Source organism: Rousettus aegyptiacus, unplaced genomic scaffold, assembly GCF_014176215.1.
Source record: "Rousettus aegyptiacus isolate mRouAeg1 unplaced genomic scaffold, mRouAeg1.p scaffold_m13_p_3, whole genome shotgun sequence".
Classification (NCBI taxonomy): domain Eukaryota; kingdom Metazoa; phylum Chordata; class Mammalia; order Chiroptera; family Pteropodidae; genus Rousettus; species Rousettus aegyptiacus.
In genome coordinates, this window is record NW_023416306.1 from 106,176,267 (window position 1) to 106,191,779 (window position 15,513).

The 15,513-nt window shown below is 35.3% G+C and overlaps 2 gene segments (V, D, J or C); both read right to left on the reverse strand.

Annotated features, from left to right (window-relative positions):
• Nucleotides 1–15,513, reverse strand: part of LOC107506178 — a 492,806-nt gene that overhangs the window by 195,370 nt on the left and 281,923 nt on the right.
• LOC118600449 lies at nucleotides 9,165–10,008 on the reverse strand. The segment is given in 2 exon segments: nucleotides 9,165–9,640; nucleotides 9,829–10,008. Coding segments are annotated over 2 exon segments (468 nt in total).

Sequence of the window (15,513 nt, forward strand, 5' to 3'; positions counted from 1 at the left end):
AATGCACACAGTTCTAATATGTTTTTTCTAATAGTTGCCTAATAATCATGATTTTCTAGATTAGTTGTTGTTAGCTCAGCAATTTAACTGGGACTCAGCTGGGTGGTTCCTCTAGTCTTGGTTAGATTGCATCATGCACTTGAGGTCCAATGTTATCAGCTGTAGGCCAACTTTGCTAATCTTGGCTGGGATCTCTCACATAATCTAAGGCCTCAGTGGGACTGGGCTGACTTGGTTCTGGTTCATGTGGTCTCTCATCCTTCAAGAGGCCAGGCTGCGCTTATTCACGTGGTAAAAGCAGAGGTCTTAAAGAGCAGGCAGGATAGTGCAAGATCTTGTGTGGTATAGGCTCAGAACTTGCACACTGTCATTTCTGACGTATACTATTGGCCAAAGCAAATCATAAGGCCAGCCCAGATTTATGGGATGGGGAAATAGAGTCTACCTCTTCATGGAAGAGCTACAGAATTGCAAAGGACATGGATTCAGAGAGGCACATGAAATTTGTACTCATTTTTGCAAACTACCACATATATGGACATTTCATTATTTAGCCCACCAGTCTACTATTGATGGATATTCAAGTTATTAGTATTAATCTTCTTAAAATTTTAAATAAATATTGCAAAATTAGCATTCAAAAATGTTGTACTAGTTTACATGTTAATGAGCAGTATATAAGAATGTGCTTCATCAAACTCTCATTAGTCTATGAAGGACCCTTCTTCCCGCAAATCCCATCATTTCGTTATACAAGTATGTTATATCTTAGTTATTCAATTTTTAATTTTGTTAGTTGTTTGTGAAGTTGAATTTATTTTTCAAATGCTTATTAGCCATTTTGTTTCTTATATGAATTGCTTTTTCATGGCAATTGTTTGCTCTTCTTAAGGTGTTTTCTTATCTATTTATAAATGCTCTTTATTTTTTGGGACACATACCAGGTTTTTTACAGAAGAACAAGAACTTAGATTATTCTAGAGGCTATTAGGCCAAATTTATTTGTTGTTTGGGGTAAGCAGAAGCCGAATCCTTCTTACATAATATCCTGGTTTCTAGAGTAAACTTATGCTCAGGTCATACTGAGAACAATTCTGGCAGAACTCTACTATACCTACTCCTTTCCTAGAAAACTTTTATTATCTCTCACAAATATTAGGATCAATTTTCTTATTTTTTGTTTTTATAAAGCAGAAACCTATACATTTTTAAAAAACAATGGAGAAGTTTAAAAATGCTAAGAAGCAGAACAAAGACACTTTATCTTTTCATGACATCTTAGGGAGGTAGATTCAATTCAATTAATTTATCAAGAATCATCTATGAACACAATGCTAAGTCCTGCTGCTGGTGGTGGTGAAATTCATATTTCAATATGAATCAAAGTTCTGGCCAACAAAAGTTTAGAGCCTAGTAGTACAGCTTATGTGTTGTTGAGTAGCTATATGAACCTGGGTCTACCAGGCATTATCTATGGATTGAGTAAACATCAACAATAGTGGTAATTATAGTTAAATATTGAGTGCTTTCTCTGTATCAGGCACTGTGATAATTTTTTAATACATATTCATCTTTCTAGGTTAAAAATATACATGGATGGATTGTATTTAGTAAAAAAATTATTTAAAAGTGTTACTGTATTCATAATACTGTTTTATTTTCATCAGTGGATATTGAAAACTTATTCCTATGTGCAAAGGTTTGGGCTTTATTTATTTAAAAAAAATTTTAAATTTATTATGGTAACATTGGTTAACAAAATCTGATAAGTTTCAAGCATACGATTCAACAGTAAGTCATATATATATATTGTATTGTGTGTTCAGTGAAAAGTTTGGGCTTTAAAAAAGAGGTTCCTATGTTTTAGAATATTGGGACCCACCCACCAATAGGTGGAACTTAGGACAGAACATCCCTTATTCAGGACTGACAGAAGTTTAAAAGTGTGTATGTGTGTGCATGTGGCAGGGAGTGGTGGGGAGGCGGGGTGGGGGGGGGGTTTGTGGGGGGTCGTGGGTTGTGGTCAGTTGCAGGATAAGATTCAGGAATTCAGTTATTTGAACGTCAATCTTAATCTCAGTTTCTGGCCTGTAACCTGAACCTTATCTTATGGACCTTATTTTTTTTATGCTTATTGTGAGTTCCCAGGCCTGGTAGGACAAGAAGGGAACAGTGTATATTTGTATTTGTCATCATTATCATACTCTCAGAGTATTGTAAGAGTTACTTGTTGAAGACATGATAAATATGACTTTTGAAAATTATCTTTGATTAACTATTGAAAGTGTAAAAAGACATTTCCCCCCTCCTTTATGGGTTTTCGAGTGCTTCCGAAGTTGAGAATACACTGAATAAATCTGAAGTAAGTTGAGTGTTGTCAGAAGATATTGTTGTCATTTCAAATGGAGATATTGTATTGTGATTTAAAGTAAATTTGTTGGAATTATCTTATTTTTTTTTTTCAAATACACTATTACAATGAAGAATGCCTTTAGCTATGATCTCAAATGTGGAAGAGTCTGCACAGTCTTTTTTATGTTGATAGAATAAATTAGACCTAAATCAGCAATGCTACATTTAGCTGTTTAGTAATCACAAGGTGGGTGAGTCAGCACAGCATCCCATGGTAAACACAATTTACAATGACAGTAATCAGTGTTCACTAACAAATAGCTCGCAAATGAGATTTCTGTAACAAACATTCCTGGTTAACAGTTCTTAGAATCATTAGGATAGAATTTTCAATGTTATGGGAAAGCTCTTTGCTTTTTTTAGTTAATAGGGGTAAACAGAAAACTATTATTATTATTATAAGACACAAAGCATGGGTTTAGCTTACATTTTATAGTCACTGGCACTTAACTATTAACTGCTTCTCTTATCTACCTTTATGCAAATAATAACTAGCATTAATTGAATGTTTATCATGTGCCAGGTACTGGAATCTCTATGAGGTACCTGTTATTTGCTATCCCAATTTTTCAAAAAGACTGAAGTGTGGAGGAGTATATTGTTTAAGGCTACAGAGCTAACATATGAAAGTTCTAAAAGTAGACAGTCTGTGCCTGTGACACAGGGCTGTCATTCAAAAGACCTCAATGTTTCTCAATACCTAAACTATGTCATGAACTGTGCTTGATTACAACAACTGGAAAGGATTCTCAACCGCAAAGACCAAGTTGGCAGTGGAACATTGTGTGCAAAAAGGACCGTGGACAAAAGGGCTGTGTGCAACAGAAGAATCACTACACATGCTTGAAAGAATTTAATCATTCCTCACCACAGCCTATAAATACAGGAGGCTCCACCCCAGTTGTGGAGAAGGTACTGTTAGAGGTCAGCTTACCCTTCTCTATTTCTTGATCAAAAAATAAAGTTTCTCCTCTGCTTTACCCTACTCAGTCTCGTTCTATTGGTGTGAACGACGGTGGGCAGAAGGATCTTGATTTGGGTCCCTGATCCCGAAGGGTAGGTATCACCTGGGGCCTGTGCTTTTTATCTCTGTCATGCACTGTTAGTTTATTTCACTAAACAAAGGCTTATTGTTAACCCAGAGTTTTTCAGTCTCAAAAGTCCTTGTGTCAGTAATTTCCTAAAATTTCTCTCAAATTTCTTTCAAAAAAAAATTTTTTTTTTTTTAGTTTAGTTTTAACTTGACTTTTAATCAGGGCTGCAAGGAAGATTTTGAGGCTCATAAAAATTCATTTCCACAAAGAGCTGCTGGGAGAAAGTATACATCTGTTCACTGAGCCATTATTTCAAAACTTCAAGAATATGTGCAGGCTGTGTCTTTTCAAAGCTTCACTTAAACAAGCAACTTACATTTTAGTAGGCAACAATAGGGAATAAGAAAAGACTCCGTTTTTCCATCAAGCCATTCTGTACTTGTGCTGGGTGACACTTGCTGATTGATGACCTCCTGCTGGTGTGACCAATTCAACAGGAGGACCAACACAGACGTGTACAAACAATGTGGGGAACGAGGCGTTCATTCTCTTTTTGAAGCTATGCAGTTTTGGGGTTAGATTTATGATGTTTTTTTCTTGGTAACAGTGGCTCCTATGAGGTTTCTAAGAAGGTAGAGAACGAATGTTTGTTAGGCCTTGAAAGTCAATTGCTCAGAAATTCCAAAACATATGCTGGTCAATGGGTTTGCTGTCAAAACAGAAAAGATTGATAGAGAAGAGGACATTTGTTTAGAGAGCCGCATGCAATCCTGTGCCTTTGAGTGCCCTTAAAAGAGACCAATTTGCAAGGCTGGTATTTACTCTTTCATCTGACTTAGCTGCAGCATTTACATACTAATGTTTTCAGTTTAACTTGGGAATGTTATTTTAAATCCTATACATACTGCATATAAAAGTGTTCAAATGAATTATCTCATATGTTTACTGTTTTTCAGTGTTTGTTTATGTGCCTATTTGAAACTACTGTTTGCCAATCACCACCTTCATTCTAATATACTGTCAGCAGGATTCCCTAACAGGGAATATGTGTTCCTCTGGGGCCTCTAGTAACAAAAGCCCATTTTCTGAGGTTCTTCCAAATTTCATACTAACTCAAACTATTTCTTTAGGTAAGTATCCAGGTTAGCAGTTTTTAGTTCTCATGATTTGGTTTTCTGGTCTTAGAAATAGCTTATGACCCTAGGCAAGCTCAACGGGGTATGTAATACATGTGAAAGTCATCCGTCATTTGTGTAGGAGCAGAAACAACATTGAATCTGGTTGATCTGGTGACTTGAGATGCAGTGGTTGAACATTTTGCCATTTACTCTATGTACAAACCAGGACAGTTTTATTTTCTACAACAACTTAATTTCTAACTTCATGAGATTTATTGGAAAATGATTGAAAATTTCTCTTTTCCCCTCAGAATTTCACTTTAGCTGACACACTATTAGTCTTCCCACAGTCATCTGTTTGCTTTTTTTATACATTTGTTACCCTACAAGAGATTCAGAAACTGTTTTAATAAGACACATAACCAGGACACATGTGAATTCAACTAAATATTTTTAGAACCGAGTTACTCAAACTGCAGGGCTGATGCAGAAAAACACATTTAAATTATAATAAGAACGTTAGGCAATCCCGCAGAGGTCACTTTTCTGCAAGTGATCATTTGCATATATTTAGTGATTTATCCCGAATATCTTTAGTTTCATAAATTAGATATGAGTTTCTATCAATAGTAACAATAAAGTAGCACCTTAAAATAGCTCTCCTAAAAGCATACTCTGTTGACAATTTTTAAAAAACAAACCAACCAACAGAATAACAAGTTGTTCCCTGGCGGCTCTTTCTTTCTGAGCTATTGTTCCAGTTCTTTGCTTCCTTTCCCAATATAATTTCTCAAATGAATAATTTCTTCTGCTTCTATTTCTAGTCCATTGGCTCCTAAACTGATTTTAATTCATCTTCCATTCCTACCATTCGCCGAAACTGTTCTCGTCAAATGCTCTAGAACCTCCACGCTGCAAATCCGATGGTTACCTCTATCATCTTAACATCTCAGCAGACCAGTACCTGCTATGTTATACAGTCCCTTCTCTTGGCTTTTTGGGCTTCCCTCTGCCTTATGGTCACTCCTTCTAGGTCCCCTTTGCTGCTCTCTTTCTCGTCCCTGCTCACCTTCATGTTGTTGGAGTGCCTGAGTCTGACCCAAGCTCTCATTGCTTTGCTAACTCTGTTTTCTCCCTAGAAAAATCTATTTCACTATGGTCCTTGGCTATAAATACCATCTACATCAATGACACCTCAAGTTTTATCTGTCCATTAAGCTTCAAACCCATTTACCTCACTTCTTCTATGACATCTTTACTTGAATTTCGAATGGATATCGTAAACTCAGCATGGCTAAACCACAAATCTTGGTTTAGCTTCAAACCTGTTTCTATTCAGTCTTACCTATATTTCAGGAACTCACATCAAGATGTACTCGGTTGCTTAAGCCACATATCAAGAAGTCATTCTTGGTTCTGCTGCCTTTTCTTTGCTTTCCCCTCATTTAATCCATAAGTAAATCCTGTTTATTTAACCTGCAAATATATCTCATATTTCTCTTTATCTCCACTTTTTCCATCCTAGTCTAAACAGACATCATTTTTGCCTAGATTATTTCAACATTCAAAAACCTACTAAATGTTCTCTTTCTTCTCCCTTTTTGCCTCCCTTCTTCTCTCCTTATCTTTTACACTGAAACCAAGTAATGTTTTTTTTTTTTAAAGTAAATCAAACCATGTCACTGAGCTATTTATAACTCTTCAGTATCTTTTCTTTATACTTATTATAAATCCCCAATACAACTAACTCACCCTGGCTTTTACAGAGCTCCATATGACATGTCTAGGAATCATCTTGTACCAACCTCTGTTTTAGTCACTAATGTGTTTGTTTTGCTTATCTTATTCCTGTTTCTGGAACAGACAAGGCTTTTCTCCTTTTTAAGGTTCTTGTATTTGTTCTCCTCATTCCTGGAATGTTTTCTCCTCATATCTTAACATGACTTGCGTTTTCTTTTCATTTGGGTTTCAGCTCTGATATTATCTCAGAGTTTTCCCCTGACTACTCAATGAAAGTATTCTCCACTCTCTATCATATCACCCTCTTTTATTTTCCTTTGAACATTTATAATATCTGGTTTACGTTGTCCGTTTATTCACTAGAATATTAATTCCATGCGAGTAGATTTTTAAATTTATTTTGTTCATGGCTATAACCTTAGGACTTAGAGCACACCTGGTAAATAGTAGGCACACAATAAATGTCTGTTTAATGATTGGATTTATTTGTTTATTTCTGTATTTTTATGACTCTCTCTGCACCCTAAGGATATAAACTTCATGGTGGGAGAGACTTTGTTTGTTTTGTTCATTGCTGTGTATGTAAAGTCTAGAAAAGTATCTGACCCATAATATTTCCTCAACAAATATTTATTTAAATAAACAATATGAATAAAACAGTATGCTTAATATACCCAGTATCTTTGGGAAAAAAAAAAAGTATGTCTGCTTCCATTCAGGAAAGATGGTTCAGCATCACTTTTCTTGACTTTTTTCAAGAGAAAACTCTTCTTGCTGAGGAAATGTTTTATTTTTATCAGTTTCTCACAAATGCAATAGACTTAAAACAGCAAGTTGTGCCTGCCCACTTCTAAGGGCAGCTGTCTTATTTAGAACAAGGAATGTGGACACTTATGAAGTGGACATTACTGTGGGATGTGCCGTAGGAACTACAAGGTTATAAGGTTTGGAGTGTCTCAGGCACATTTTATCCCTGGAGCCTAGAAGTGCTTTCTACCTAGTCACTCACACATATTCACTGAATTGAAATGTCAGAATATTGAGGAAAAAGAATTCTAAATCTTTCAGAGAGAATAAAACGGTCATAAAAGAATGATTCAAAATGGCATTGCACTCCTTAACAGCAACACTGAATATTAGGAAATAGTGGAATGATGTCTTCAAAATACTGAGGGAAATCCTAGGAGGGGCAACTGAATGCCTTCCACCCTCCTTCTCATTAAAAAAAAAAAAAGTCAATGAAAATAAGATACTGGCAATACTGAAGGAATTTCAACCTATAATTTTATATCCAGTCAAAATATCAATCAAGTGTTAGGGTAGAATAAAGACATTTTCAGACATGTGAAAACTGACTAAAAAAATCTCAAGCATCATTAATTATGGAGGTTTTGGAGCATGTGTTTCAGCAAGAAAAAGGAATAAACCTAGAAAAGAAGATGTATGAGATAGAAGATGCAATATAGTTAACACAATGAGTGAAGCTAAAAAGTCCTAGAATAACATTTGTACACCAGGTCCAAAGAGCAATCAGTTCACAGGGGGCAAAGGACAGATAGAGATCAAGGGACAGAAAAATCTTTAGAGAAAAAAGAAAAAAATGATACTCCACGTGTTTGATGCATTTGAGGAAAACTATTAATAAATATTTTTAAAAATCTATTGAAGAACTCAACAAAAATAAGAAATTGATAGAAAACAAATGAAAGAGAGGCAATTATTAAGGAAAAAAAAGCTGTACCAGAAAGGAATTGTCATCATCGTATTCATTTTGGTTGGACAGTGACATATTTACATGGTCGTGATCATATATATATTGTCCACATTGTGACATAGCTGTGTTAGGAAGGTGAGAATGGTTGTGTGCTACCATAAAAAGAAGCAAAAAGTTAATGTCTAGTATTGATCAATCAAGAGTTAAGCATATTATTTAGAAATTGCTAAAATGGAGTTGGATTGGAAGGGAAGGATAGGGCACAGTTTTGCTGTTTTTTGATGGAGAAAAGGGTGAAACAAACCTTTGTAACACTACTGACTCTTTATAGATGTGCAGGTAGTACTTTTATTAAAAACTTTGATTTTGACAAGTAATAAGAACAACGATATCAATAATACTTATGTTTCAATATTAAAAATTCCAGTGGGGTGGGGAATAATAAGGTAAAAACTCCTTGGCAATATAAACATAGAGAATCAATAATTTAGACCTGCTGGATTTGATATCTTGTTTCATAAATGCAAGTTTCTATTAAGGATCTCTGTGTGAGCAACGTAGAACTTGTGTTTTTCCGAAGAAGTCATTGAGCTTTCCCAGGACCACACTTATCAGCTTTTCATCTCCACGCTTCAGACCAAACCATCCTTCTGCCAGATTTTCTGAAGCTGCTCTGTTTTGCCTCATACAATCAAAAAAGGCCAACTGACTTCTGGAAATTAGCAAAGAATTGGAAACTGAAGTTATTATTAGGTGCTTGCTATTTCTATCCCATTTATTTCTTCATAGATTTGAGGTATTAACCCATCAGTGAATATTAAATTAATGATACATTCAAACCTAATACTGATAATAGCTACCACGTATACTAGACTATTCATGCACTGGGGACGGTTTGAAGCACTTTGTGTATATTATTTCATGTAATCTCTACAAATAGGAGTTAGGTGCTATGAGCAACATGGTTTCCTTTTTTATGGTTGAGGAAAACTTGAGGCATGGAGAAATAAAGCAATAAATGGCAGAACCAGGATTTTTATACCTTGGCAATTTAGCTCCAGAGTCTGTATATTTTAATACACAATAAATTATATTAATTGGAAGTATATGTAGTTCCAATATCATAGGTCATACGTTGTTCTGGTTAACATATTTGATGATAATGCTTTAGAGATTATAGATGGCCTAGAGGGAGAAAACCTTAAATTTTAAAAACTTAAAAAACTTACATCATCTGTCCAAGGATAGAGACAGACAATTCTGGAAAGACAAGAATGAGAAGAAATGATGCTTCAGCTTTAGAGTTTGGGTACAGGCTCCAGATGCTTGGGGAACACTGTGTCTCGTAGCACAGAAGTAGATGGCAGAGTCTCTGGGCTGAGAAGCTGTGATGTGCAGGGAGCTGTGACGCTCCTTTGTGTTTATTTTGGCACTTTTTCTTCCTTCCTTCTTCATTTGTAAGCTCAGTATAAACAAGGAGACAATGCCTCCTCCAGGATTCTGTCGCAGCCAGTGTAAGGTGGTCATTCCTTCGGAGTAACTGCAGTTGATCCTGATGAACTCTCCTTCCTGAGCACTCAGGTACTGAGGACTCTGCTCCACTCCATTTTTGCCACTGACCCCTGTTCTCAAAGACGTTGTCAAACACAGATTATTACCATTATTGCAACATTTCTACAAATTCCTTTACACATTTCCCAGAGCTTGTTCCAAATTAGCCACTTAGAGTCCCTTGTCTCCCCTCCTCAGGATTTTAAAAACATATCCCTTCAGTCTTTCTGTTTCCATATCCAGAAACTTCCCAACTTACAGCTTAACTGAAGCCACAGAATAGCCAACAAAACTTGCCAGGTCTTCATCATTATTATTGCAGCTGAGGTTCGCATAGGTCTCTGTGATAAGATTTCAAATATGTCAGTTGATCAAAGGAGTCTTTTATCTTTATAACTCCTCTACATTTACTTTAGAAATCAAACGGGATTCCCAGCCCACCAGAGGCAGCGCAAATGCACACATTGCACTATTTATAAAACTACCTACATAGTGAACAGTCAATGATCTTTTAAACAAAATATGCCCACACTGCCACCTAGTGGAAAGACACGCAGCCATTTGTTATGTAGGTCAAATATTTGGATGAAAAAAAACCCAAGATGAATCTAGAATCGAAGTTAGCATCACCCAACTAAGAGTCCTGGGAGTTGGGGTAAGGTGGGGAATAGAAGCCCAATGAATCTTTGGCTTCAGTCAGGTATGCTAGCCCAGAGTAGGTGACAACCTGTGCATTTTACATTACATCTTTATGAAAACCCAAGGACAGCCCTGTTCTCTGTTTTTTAAAAAGTATTTCTTATAAATATCTCTGATTTCTTCATACGACATCCCTGTTTCTCCGCATAATATTATTTTAGAGTCTTTTCTCAGTTTTATCTTTCTTTTCTGGACTTGTTAGTTCGTCCATGTCTCTTCAAACATGGTTCAAATGTTACTTTATTCTTCTGGTTTCTACTCATCTATGATTGTTATCTATGACTGTTTCAGTGGTTTTATCACATTAAATTATTTTGAGTGAGTATCCATTTTCCATTTTTGGGACTCCTTTATAGCTCATAACCCATCCACTGGGCAAGCCCCTTAAGAGATGAATGTAGAGGTCATGTTTGTACCAAGTGATTTCCTTTCTCCAGCTATAACTTATTAGATCTGGGAAATACTATCCATGAGGATCCATGGACTGTCGTATTATGTAGAAGAGCAAAGTGAAAGGTGAAAAGGGTTTGGAGACAAATAGACTTAAGTTTGAGTCGTGGCCCTGATACTTACGAGATACTGGGTTTTGAGAAGTTACCATGACACTCCAGTTCTTGGTTTCCTATAAAATGGGGATAATAATCACCAAACCTGTGGTTTTGTGATGAAGATTACAGATAACATTGGGAATTAACAAAGTATAGTGGTCAAGATGTAGGCTTTGGACTTATTTACTGTACTTGTAGGCCAACTCTCCTCTTATTGACTCTGTGCTCTTGGGTGAATTTGTTCATTCGTCTGTGCCCACTTTCCTTGGGGCTAATAACTGTACTTAATTTACGGGGTTGTAGTGAAGATTAAATAAATTAATTTATGGGATGCACTTAGAACAATACTTCGTACGTACTGAGAACTTGATTAATGTGATGGTATTATTATTGATAGTACAATAAAGCCTGTGATATATCACTCAATGAGTGATATGTGATCTTATTACTTTATTATTTTACTAATGATATAATGAGAAACAAAATAGTCTTGAAAACATTTGAGACAATTTAAATAAACAGAAGTGCCTTGAATTTAGTAGCCTTGTTTTAAAAATTTCTTTAATGAGCTCATCTAGTTCATACTGATCACTGTCTTATTTTCTAAGAGCACACAAATTATGTTAGTAATATACTCTTAAAAGTTTGCTGAATATTAATCCATGTCTTCTGTGCTTATGGATTTGGAATTTTCTTCATTCCCCTTAGGTTTTTAAAGATTTTGTCCACTATCTTTCAAATCATGCCTGCAAATTCTTTTTGAATTTTGGAAATAAATTTAAATGATCCGGAAGACTTGATTATATTGAAAAAATCTAAAATTTCTCCTAGTATCTCTTTACTTAGAATCTTCCATTTTTCATTTTTTTCTTTTCCAATTTGAAAATCATTTTGCTTGATAAAGAATACAGAATAAAACTGGGAGTTGAGACACTCTATCTTTTCTCTGTTATCTGTCAATGTTATTCTATTTTCCTTACTATGTGTCTCAATCTTCACCACTACCTCACCCTCCTCTTTGCTCCAAACTGTTTTAAAATGTTCTTCATGTTACACTTCATATTTTCTTCAAGTTTTAACTTCATTCTGGGTTTTCTCTTTTTAAAACTTTTTAAAAAGTTTCATGCTATCTTTGCCATTCCCCTTTGTCTGTGAGTCAGACGGCTCATATTTTTATACTTTTTAGTTAGAGTCTAAGTTAGTATACTTCTCTGTGCAGCTGTAAATTTCCTTCGATGACTCTAACTTTCATATTCTTACTGGTATTGTTTACAATGGAATAGTGGTAATTTAATTTGTTTTAGAGTGTCATATTCCATTAACTACAACCATATTTAGATTTTTTTGTCTATTTTTTTTAGGTGAAAAACACCATTTATCACGTTAAATTATTGTAACCATTTTAGGGTGTACAATTGAGTAGCTTATGGTACATTCACAATGTTGTACAACCATCACCACTATCTAGTTCTAGAACATATCGTCATCTGCAAGAGAAACCCTATACCATTAAGCAATACAGTCATTCTTCCCTCTTCCCAGCCCCTGGCAACCATTTATCTGCTTTTCGACTCTATGGATTTGCTTATTCTGGGAAATTTTGATAAATGGAATATAAAATATGGGCATTTTGTGTCTGGCTTCTTTCACTTGGCATAATGTTTCAAGGTTTACCCATGTTGCAACGTGTATCAGTACTTCATTTCTTTTCATGGCCCAATAATATTTCATTGAATGGATATATTATGTTTTGTTTATTCATTTGGGTTGTTTCCAAATTATTGTTTTGGATTATCCTGAACAATCATATACAAGTTTTTGTGTGGACATATGTATCTTGGGTAGGTACACAGGACTGGAGTTGCCGGGACATACAGCAATACTGTGTTTAACATTTTGAGGTGCTGACAAGTTGCTGTCCAAAGCAGCAGCATCATTGTAACTTCCTGCCAGCAACGTCTGAGGATTCTAATTTCTCCACACCCTTGATGACACTTTTTTTTTTTTAATTCGTGCATTCTGGTGGATGTAAAGTAGTATCTCATTGTGATTTTGATTTGCATGTGTTTAATGACTAATGATGCACATCTTTTCATGTATTTATTAATCGGTCATATATCTTCTATGGAGAAATGTCTATTTTAATTGCTCATTGTTTAATCAAGCTTTTTTGGGTTTTTCTTATTGAGTTGTAAGCATTCTTTATGTATTTTAGATACATTTCCTTATTAGATATATGACATATATAATTTGCAAATGTTTTCTCCCGCTCTGTGGATTGGCTTTTCATTTTCCTGATAGAGTCCTTTGAGGCATAAATGAAGATGACTTATCAATGTTCTGTTTTACTGCTTGTGCTTTTCTTGTCTCATCTAAGAAATCAAAGCTTAATCCAAGATCATGAAAATTTACTCCTGTGTTATCTTCTAGTTTAAATTCTTACATTTATGACTTTGATCCACTTTGAGCTATTTTTTTGTGTGTGGTATAAGGCAAGAGTCCAAATTAAATCTTTTGAATGTAAATATCCATTTGTCCCAGTATCATTTATGTCTTGGCTCTGAAGTCATAACTTTTAAGAGAACAGTTATAAAGATACTATTTCTTAGATTAATGTCTTTTTAAAGCATTCCTTATTTTTAGGATAGATACTGAAATTCCTAAAATGACTTATGAAGCCCTGCATTACTTGCCCTGTAATCTCTGTATCTCTCTAGCTCCCTGAGCTCCAGCCATCTTACCTTCTTTCAGTTCTTGAAATACTCACCATACTTCTGTTTCCAAGAGTGTCCTGGGTATTTCCTCAGGATCCCGTCTCTCAGACTCTAGGCTGGGTCGGTCAATCTGTTTAACACTTTCATCATTACTTTTGAGTCTCCTTTATAGCACACGTTATACCTGTATTTAATTAATTATCTGAGTCATAATATAATATATTATATAATATGTGTAATACATTATAGAATCTTTATAACTTTAAAAATTAGTTTTACAAATATAACTTTATATTTTATATAGCAATTTAATTGATAAGCATAACTCGATAGGGTGTAATCATAAAACACTTTTGTTTTTCTCATGTTTGTCCGTGCAAACCTGATATGAAAACTCCTTTGTTCCTTCTCCCTTTCATATACGTTTCATATACTATAATTTCTCCAGTTCATAAACTATAATTTCTTACAGTTCATACTGTAATTTCTGTGAATTAACAAAATTCTTCCACGCTAAGGATGAGAGCGATATTTCATTTCTATGTAATATTTGTGTGATTATTTTTATCTACTTCGTGAATGAAAAAGCAAAAGCTCTGAGATGTCAATTAACTTGGCCAAATTTGCATAGCTAATTAGTAGAGCCAGGACTGGCATCCAGGTCACTAGATTTTAATTCTTAAACATCATGCAAGGAAGCCTCAAAGACAGGAGAGAGCTGACCTGATTGAGAGCAGGCATATTACCTGAGATCTTTTCCTTTCACTCCACTTTCAAAGAGTCTCTGTGTCCCTGGAATTAGAGGTAGTTGTAGCTGACTTTGTTTTTTCCCTATCTTCTAATAATATCCCAGTGGGCTTTCTGTGAGAGAGAACTGGGATCCTCAGTTTGAGGTTCCTGGACTCACTACACACCTCATATGGGCTCTTGAGGTTTTCGTACAGCCTGCTCATGCACCTGGCACTGCATCTCTCAGAAGACAGTAGTACACGGCTGAGTCTAATACTCGGACTGAGTATTTCAAAATAGGGGAGTTTTGGTCTTTCACATTCCTGGCTCCAGAGTTTTTCGTGTTTTCCATTGTCTCCCTCAGAAGAAACTGCAGAGTTTCATTGGGGTACTGAGCACACCAGAAAGGAGTAGGGTACCCTATGGATGTGTACGTGCAATTCAGAGTCACAGATGTTCCTTCCGAGATAATAGCTTGGCTCATCTGTTTGACTAAATTGCCACTGGCTCCTCCTGTAGGGAAAAAAAAAGAACTTGTTTCAAAGGTTTGACCAGAGTTGTGTTTTTTCGAGATAGTTTTCATTATTTTGAAATAATAAAATACATTTAAGTAAAATGTACTTATCAAATATTAAGATCAATTAGAGAGTCCAGAGAAGAGGTCGTTCATTGTCAGTGTCTCTGGTTTACAGGAGAGAGGGATCATTGTCAAAGTGAAGATACAAAAGGATCATAGTTGTGCTCAGAATTCATATATAAATTGTGACTGTTGGTGAACCATACCCCTATGTGACAAGTGAACAGGTATAAAATAGTCCTCTGCTTCCCCCAATTCTGCTCTGTCCTCACTTTTGTCTTCATTCTTAAGGCACACATTGGGTATAAGTTAGTCCTTTTGTATGAAGGGAAGTGACCACATTTCTAATAAGTCTGTTGTCTCTAGGACACATATTCTAAGGGAGAGTAACTCCCACTAGAACTTAGATATCACATCATGTCAGTATTTTAGATAGTTAAGTTGTTTCCATTTTTTTCATTGTTTTTATAAATAATGTTGGGATAAAGATAAGCTTACATAAACTTTGTTCATACATCTAATTATTTCCTTAAAATATGGTGCACAGGAAACACAATTTGACCAAATGTTGAGATGTTAAAATCAACATTTGGCCAAAGCTAAAGCTGAATCTGAATATCATTGAAAAAGAATTAACTTCAGAGATACAATAATAAATTGGAAATTTTATCCAAAAT